Below are 9,193 nucleotides of genomic sequence, written 5' to 3'. Positions count from 1 at the left end.
AAAATTGAAAATTGCGATACAAATCAGATATCTCTTATAACTAGTAAGCCTTTAAAGAAAATATGAAAACAAAATAATAATAAATAAATTTAACAATTCTTACTTGACATCTTCAACAAATTTTTCCAATTTTTCAGTAACAGAGGTGTCCTCCATTGTGAAAGTAACAGGATCTTTTCCAGGATGCCTAATCTCTGCTAGGACTTTATCATTTGGTGGGATACGCTGGACTACTTCATCAGTTATTGTCTCAGCTGTATTTACTAAAAAAAAAAAAAAAAAAAAAAAAAATTTAAAAACACAATCCTTTGTAATTAATTCACATTAACTTAGTTAATGGGTTAAATATACATAGAAACAAATTATGTGCAATGACAAACAATGGGCAATGGCTGTTAATCTGACAAAAACCAATTACTTAATCATTAGCCTTTGCACAAACATACCGAATGTTCTAAACCTTAAATTAAATCAAACAAATCAGGGTAAAGATAGATGCCCCACTTATCTTGGCATTAAACTTGGCCCAGGACTTACCTGGGAAACCTCATATCGAGCAGCCTATTCGTAAGGGAATGAGAAGAACTGCCCTGATGAAGAAAATTGCTGAGTCTACCAGAGGTGCAGACCTGAGATAATTGATGTACTTGTACAATGGCTATGTCAGGTCCGCTTTGGAGTATGGAATCGCCGGCTGAGGAACTGCTGTTACCTCGAACCTCTGAAAAGTCTCAATTGTACAAAATAAGGGACTAAGGGTTACGATAGGAGCAATGAAGTCCACACCATTTAGCAAAATGGAGACCCTTACGAAGTCCTTGATGGAGGACAGGAGAGATATGATATGAAACTCCTGGATCTAGAAGCAAAAGCCAAGTCTGTCCCGAACCATCCCTTAAAAAAAAGTATACCAGAAAGAAATATTAGCCAAATAAAGCGACAAAGCATTCTACACATCTCCTCTAAATTGGCTTCTGAAGTCCATGAAAGACAGCTGAAAACTAGCCAAGGAACTTGAAAGCCTGATGATCATACACAGGAGAGTCGTCCTGCAATGGATCTCTGGACACTGTGGCCTGCCAATCCTCCGAGCAAATGAGACTGATGTAGCAGTCTCCAACTGAGGTGCAGAGAAAGCTCTACAGAAGCCTGGAGGACCTCAGGAGAATCACAGAATAACTCATTTTAATCCCTGAACTGGTCATCTAAGATGGAAGAAGAATACTTATAGACAATTATTCCTCAAACTGACGTATTAGAATCAATCTAAAAAATCATCGTCCCAGTCCCAGCATATTGTTATATACAAAAATAGTCGAGGAAAAGACAAAGAGCTAATGAGATGTTTGTGGGTCTGTAAACAGGGATTTTTCAAAATAAATTGTGAGTCAGATCAGAGAAGTCAAACTTTACATAAATAATCAAAATCCTTTAAACAAAGTGATCAATGATTTTAAACAAAAATGTTAATTTTTAGTAAATCAAACAATACAGGTTATTTTTGCTTGATTTGGGTGTTTTAAACACAATTGTACTGATTTTGACTTGTTACGGTCGCCATGGTGGAAATAAAAACACGAGCGATATTTTCTGACGAGTGGGTTTTGTTTTTTGTGAAGGCGACAGTTTGATTTTGGAACACGTATGTTTAGACGAGTGGGTTTTGGTTTTGTGAAGGTGACAGTTTGATTTTGGAACACGTTACGATTGTTAAAAGTGAAGTGGTAATAGTTTAAAGGCCCTCTGTCTTTACTGTTTGAACTGGAATATCACCATATGAGAAATGTTGTCATATATGTTTTGTTTTTCAAAATTATGGTGTTTTACTTCAATAGACGGTCATTAACACTAGAAGTGGAGATATAGTGAAGTGCGTACCAACGGATCTCCAGCACGTCCTGGATAGGAGTTACGGCATTACAGCATTAGAGATTACATCTCTATTTTTCTGGAGTGGTGATACGGTGACCGGAAAGGAAATATCGGACAACCTGATGTTCGGTCAGGAGTGCACCCAAGGACTACGTGGGGTTTGAACTTAATTTTATTTAGTTTCTATTTTATATTCACTTTTATACTCTTTTGGATAATAATGTAAATATAGTTATTAAGGTTAAGCATTTAAGTTAAGGTTAAGTCAACCTATAAGTTTTAATTGTTTTATTAATTGATAAGAATTTTTTTTTTTCCTTTTTTCATTCTCTGTATATATATTTCTTCTAATTTTTAAACTTTTGTACATATAGTTCTGCTGTTAACTTGTTAATTTACTTATGTTTTTTTGTTGTTCACGGAATATTAAGATAATTCAACAGGTGGGTAGGTAACACCCCAAGTTTTCTGTCTACATGTAAAGGTATTCGCCAGTGGTCATAATTCAACAATTGTTTATATAGAGGTATATTTTAGCTATAGAGTTTTCGTTATTTCCAAGAAAAAAATAGCATGGCGCCTAAGGAGTAAACTATTCTTTATTGTTTTGTATTTTTTTTTTCCTTTTGCGATTATATATATTTTTTTTTATTATTTTCCTTAAACTCACCCCCTTCTCTGCTGAGCGTGGGCAACTATAAATGATAAACATATAACTAAGGATAAATCAAAATTTGCGGTTATAGACTTTTTACAGTATGATTTTGCACTTTTTGGGTTTTTATTTCATGTTCTTCAATTTCATACTACTAAAAAAAATTAATCCAGTACATTAATCTATCTGGCTGCCCTCGTCAGTTTAAGTACACAACCTAGTACCAGGAGACTGCAATTTGACCATTTAACTTAAATATTACACATATACCCAAAATCTTGTTCAATAGACAAATTGATTACTCCCAAACACAACATTACACAAGTTTTTGGTTTTTTTTTAATCAGCTTAAAATATTTTTTCAATTAAAATATTAGGGATAGAAATTCTTTCCATTTTGGAAGGACAACCCTTTTTACGAAAATCTTAATTATTTTTAACTGCATTGAAAAAATTTACCGGTCGCATTGACCCAGGCATCTGCAGCCAAGAGCTTGAGGGAGTGGACCTCAAACAGTAGAGGATGAAATAGGAGCTCTCTAGCCGAGGGTCTATTAGCACCGTCCTGAGCCAAACATTTGCTTATCAGGTCTTTCTGTTGGGGGTCGTCCAGTGAGTCTATTGTTCTCCTGATGTGCTCCTCTGTGACCAGCGTTCCTGAGTCCCCATTGCCTTGGATCTCTAGTGCGGCCATCTCAAGCGCGCACATCCCAAACGAATACATGTCTATGGCTGGTGAAAGGTTGGCTGCAAAATGAAAAAAAAAAATCTCTATGAAATTACATCAATTGTTAATGATCATTAATTATCTAAACTTTAAAGAAGTTAAAATAAAAAATTGAGTACTTATAAACGTATGTTCTCTATGTTGTTAAAAGATGGGAACCGCTTTGTATTATATAAACTATTCTTTAAGTAATTACTTATATACCTATATTATAAATTTATGCCAAACACAAATTAAATAACATAACTAGTATACATACCTCCATAGTCGGGTGCTATGAAGTGCATATTCTTCATGTTTTCTCTACAAGTCTTAACATGGTGATGTATTGTATCAGGAGCAACTATAAGAAAAGAAAAAAAAGAAAAAAAAAAAAAGAAAATTTATTAAAGGTGATGAAGTAGGAAGGACATAATATATCACTTAGATATTTGATAGCAGAAAATAATAATGGAGGGGGGAGGCGATGAAACGGCACAGGTCGTAGGCCCACACAACTGTTTCCCTAGCCCCTCCACCCGACGCCTACCCATCTTTCGCGGACGCACACTTTCCAGCTGATGAGCCCCCCGACCGAATCATCGCCACACTCTCTTTCAATATCCTCCAAACTTCTAAAATACTACGATGTAATATACTTCATTGTTTTGTTAGTGATAATATCTTTATTACAATTAAATATTAAATACACACATATTTTATTATCTCACTCCACATACATACCATGGTTCCACTCAAGCTATAAAATGAAGTTATTTGAAAAAGAAAAGTATAACTTTTCAGAAAATTAGAACAAAAAAATAACAAAAACAAAACTAAAAAAAAAAAACTAATGACATTTATAAATAAAAGGGAAGTGAGATATAAATAAATAGAAGAGTAGAAGATTACCGAATTAAAATTGTCATTTTTTCGATTGTATTGAGCTCAGTTGTTTGTTTTTTTTACCTGATCCAATTTTCACGAGCCCATTGTGCTGTATAAATATGGTATCACATGTGAGGTTTCCATGGATGATGGGCGGCGAGCACGAATGCAAGTAACTGTAAAATAGAAATGATCAAATTGGTATACCGCAATCTCCGATAGGTTGCATTTTGCCATGGATGGTGTGTCAGGGACTGAATGATGCTGGCAACTCAATGGTCCATAGCAAGCCTGTATGTGCTACTAGCGCACTGTTTCTGTTTCGGCTACGCTTGCTATACGGCGCTACATATAACACACACATACCATAACCAAATAGAGGGCCTTTTCTTCTCTTTATCCCTCTCACTCTCTTCTCCGTCTCTTCTATGGTCTGGCTACGGAAGATAACAGACACATTATTAGAGGCAACAATTTATTTTTTTTTGTTTTATATTTTTTTTTTTTTTACTTTATCAATTTCCCGATAAGTTGCCACTAAAATATTTCTTTATAAATGACTGTTCATTATTGTCTTTATCAGCCATGAGCCAAGGTGAAAACCTGAATCAAACATTTTAATAACAACATGGCTATTTTTATACCAACCTGAAAACACTAAAGTCATTCATTTAAACAAATAAATACATTCGTTTTCATTATTTCAAATAAATATACTATTATCATCTGCTAAGTCATAATATTCTGATATGAATAATCGTAAAAGTAAAATTTTAAACAGAGTTAGTAAATATGACAGAAAAATGAAAACCCACGACAAAAAAAAAAGAAAAATTGATAAACAAAGCAAAACATTAATTTTTGTTTTATGAAGAATGTATCTGTGTACTGAGACACAAACTATATGATTATGTATGTATCAGGTATGGTTTAGTAGGACGATAGCCTGGGGGACGATCAAAAAAGATACAAAAAATATCAGAATAACTATTCATTAGTTGCCAAATGTTCGTTACTAATAAATAAGAAGATGGTCAAGGGTGCGGTCAGCAAAGATACACAAATAAACAAAACTTATTTATTTGTGACAACAACTTATTTACTTGTGTATCTTTGTTGACCACACCCAAGACAATCTTCTCCTCATATCAAACAACAGTAAACTATTAACATCTCGTTACTAATAAATAGTTTTTCTGCAATTTTGTGCACCTTTTTTTGACTGCCGACCAGACCCACTTCCTAAAATTAATTATAATTGGTCAACTAAAAATCTTCCAATACAAAAAAATAGACAAGGTTAAATAATGAGTTTTCAATAAATTCTTTTAAAATTGAAAGAAAATAATAAAATGAAATTAAAATGGTAAACAGCGACTAGAATATAATTATTTTCATTTAATATAAACAAAGAGGAACTAAGAGAAAAAAAATCTCAGAAAAAAATGTATAAAAACATGAAGGTTAAGACAGCAGTAAATGATAACTAAACTTTTATTAAAACAAAACTATAGATGCCTTTTACATATATATCCATATAAATTTATAAATATATACACAGATACAAATACATGAAAAAAAGAATAAATTTCTTTGATAATTTAAAATTTAATATTTAAAAATTAAGTCGAAAAACTTTTTACGTTTCTAAATCGAATAAAAGTTTATTTGAATTTATAAATTAAATAAATTGAAGGTTGGTCAATAATTTCAAATTAATTTTTTCAGAGAGAGTATGTTTGCATTTTCACCAATTATACAAATTTTCTCAAGATAGACACAACGTATAAATCAGAAATAAAAAAAAATAAAAAAACAACAAAAACTAGTCAAAATTTAATGGGGTCCTTATCAACTAAATGGTCGGTCCACAGAGGTAACGGTGCAAAAGGAAATTCTGTCAGCGAAACGAAAAACACAAAAGCAATTAATTTAATGTCATTTTTTCAATAATGTTTGATATAACAGCATTGGGATATAAAAATTAAAATAAATAAGTCAGACATTAGATTTCAAGCCTTATACCATTTAAAGATGAGCACAACTAAAGAAAATAAACAAAGAGCAATAGAATTATTTTTTCTTTAATTGATATCAATGTTATGAAAATTTACACTTTAACGATAACTTCAGAACAATAAGTAGTAGTAGCATTTTATAATAAAACAATCTTCAGATAATATAAGGCCAATAAATACAAGATTAAAAATAAATAATATTATATATATATATATAAACACAAACACACACATAGCTAATATCATGTTATAAGCTGGTTGTTGAGAAGCCTACATATTTATGTTTTGATAAAATGTTAATTCAATTTTATTTAAACTTAATTCAAACAAGTTATAAAAAGTTATAAACAATAAAAATTTAATGATTATTGAATTATTGCAAATTGAGGTTATATTAATTTAGTATTTATTATAATGTAATTTCTTAAGATAAATCAGAAAATATATAAAAATATTCTATGATTTATTGATTGTTAAAATAACAAAAATGTTAAAGTAGATAGATAGAAGTAATAAATAATCATATCAAATATAAAATCATCATGATCAATAATTAATGGCTATGAGATGAATAGAATATATTGACAACCATTTAGCCCATACTGTTAGGAAATAATGAGTGTCTTGTTTATAAACAACACAAAATAAAACTAGTTTCGAGATAATGAGTATTTTGTGTATAAACGACACAAAGTAAAACTTACTATGAAAAAGCAATTATATGAATAACAACACTATTAAATCTCAGCACATTCAAGCACATATTTCTAAATAAATATTATACTTTGGTTTTATATTTGAATATGGGATTATCATAATTGTTATTTTATAATCTAAACTGGACTTACATCTTATTTTATGTAATTTGTAGACTTTCATTCCAACCAACTTATGTATACAAATGCAAACATAGATCTGACTGAAAGTAGAGAGCTAATCTTCATTTTGTAGCAAGATTGAATTTATTAAGAGGAAAAAAAGTCTATTTAAACAAAATAAATAATTTTTTATTTATTCTTAATGAATATTCTCAAAGATTAGAAATGCGATAGTTACTGAATAGTCAAATATTTACTTTAATAATAATTTTGATTTATTGTTACTTGATAATATTAATACAGTAAAGTGAGCACTATACATGAAACAAAATAATATATACATATTTATTTTAAAGTTAAAAAAAAAAGTTACTTATAAGTTAGTGATAATCTTGAAGAATCAAATAGAAGTAAATAAAATATGATGAGAAGTTCACAATATACAGAATAAAATAAAAAAAAAAAAAAACTGAAAAAAAATCATACATTTGTTTCAGATATTTCCTTTTGCACATCAACAAAACTAACACGAAACACAGAAAACTAAGCCTGGTACATAAAATATACGCATGTTCGAACAATGATGTTTGTTTATCGAATAAATGCAGATAATAAAACTGCCAGGGTTAAACAATTGCTTTGCTAGCAGAAAGCTAGTTTTAAGATATGTAATTATAATGAGTTTACTGCATCTCTTAATAAATCAGTGTAAGTTCAGATCTTTCAGTAAATACTGAAAAGTAAATATTCATATTACCGTAAGTATATACAGGCTTGTAATTATAACTCAGTAATATTTATGAAATATATAATTGATATAAAATAAATATGAGAAAAAATTCAAAATTTAATTTAACATTATTAGAAGACATACCACTATCCAAGTATAATAGTGTAATATCTCAAAAAATGGTTATTTTGAGATATGCACACAATCTTAGCAATAAGGGCGAGATCTATACAGTTCAAAACAAAAAAAAAAAAAAAAATGTTTTACTTTGATTCTGTTTTACAGTATAAATCTTACCCTAATTGCTAAGATTACATGCATATCACAAAATAACTATTTTAAGAGATGTTACACTGTTGACCGGGACAGTGAAGTGCCTATGTTTCAGGACGACTTTTATTCAATGCTTTTTCTTGTCTATGATATCAATGTAAAAATAAATACGACTAAGTGACTTTGAAAGGGAAGAAATAAGTGTCAATGCTTTACTGAATCAGGCATTAAAGAGCTCGATCAACCAATTGTTAAGAGAAAATACATTCTATTTTCATCTTCGCATAATGTTAACTTTTCATACCAAGAACTTTGTTTGATAACAATGTACGCTGAAATGGTATAGAGCCCACCAAATAATGAAATCATACCATTGTTTGATACGCTTACTTGTATTAGATCAACTGAAAAGGGCCTCTGTTTGTTTTAGTATCAAAACAAAATAATACATTGTAACACATAAATAAACATCTACATGACATCATAATTTCCATAATTACTTATAACCTCTTCCTATAATTATGGTAATTTAAGAAGAGGTTGTTAAAAACAATGGAAACTACAATATATTTTACAGTAAATGTTAATTAAACTGATTTAAAATGAATTATTTTCATTTGATTTGAAAATAAACAGCTTTCCAGTAGATTTAATGCATTATCCCTTTAATGAAGATAATTTAAAATCAGATAATACAAAATTTTAATTTTCAATGCTTAAGAAAAGAAGATACTGTAATATAAGTATTTTTATTATGTTAATAACAGAAATAAAATATAAAGAGTAAGATCACAAAAATTTAAAAAAATCTTTAATCTAAATTATAACTTATGGGAGTCTGTTTTGATACTGAATCGTTGAGCATTCCAAGGAAAATATAATACATATTAAACAATACCCAGGCTCAATTTTCAATAGAAAGTTTTACAATGAAACACGAGATTTTAAAATTTAATTAAAAACCGAAGTTTCCATTAATTTCCACTAATTATACTGGTTTGTGAAAGAAAAATACAATTCGCATACAATAATAAACAATTTAAGATATAATACGGTGACATTATCCAATTCACGTAACGATTTCGTTAAGAATAAAATCCTATGTACCAATCATGAAGTAAAAATATTTAGATATGAATACAAACGAGAGAAAAGGGGATAAATGCCCCACATTTGTGGACCTACCATTTAAAAAAAAAAACACAACAAAAACCTACTAAATTATGAATAAAT

At 29.8% G+C, this 9,193-nt stretch overlaps 1 protein-coding gene across 1 annotated transcript in view; it reads right to left on the bottom strand.

Moving 5' to 3' along the window:
• Nucleotides 1-9,193, bottom strand: part of Madm (MLF1-adaptor molecule) — a gene marked incomplete at its 5' end in the record, with an annotated part of 22,781 nt that overhangs the window by 9,450 nt on the left and 4,138 nt on the right. The window contains 4 exon segments of the mRNA XM_067053183.1: nt 104-263; nt 2,987-3,274; nt 3,514-3,597; nt 4,203-4,297. Coding sequence (XP_066909284.1) covers nt 104-263; nt 2,987-3,274; nt 3,514-3,597; nt 4,203-4,297 — 627 coding nt within the window.

This window comes from Halyomorpha halys, unplaced genomic scaffold, assembly GCF_000696795.3.
Source record: "Halyomorpha halys isolate HHAL.00 unplaced genomic scaffold, Hhal_1.1 Scaffold555.1, whole genome shotgun sequence".
NCBI classification, from domain to species: Eukaryota; Metazoa; Arthropoda; class Insecta; order Hemiptera; family Pentatomidae; genus Halyomorpha; species Halyomorpha halys.
The sequence above is the reverse complement of the archived record's forward strand: the minus strand, read 5'-3'. Positions and strand labels throughout refer to the sequence as shown.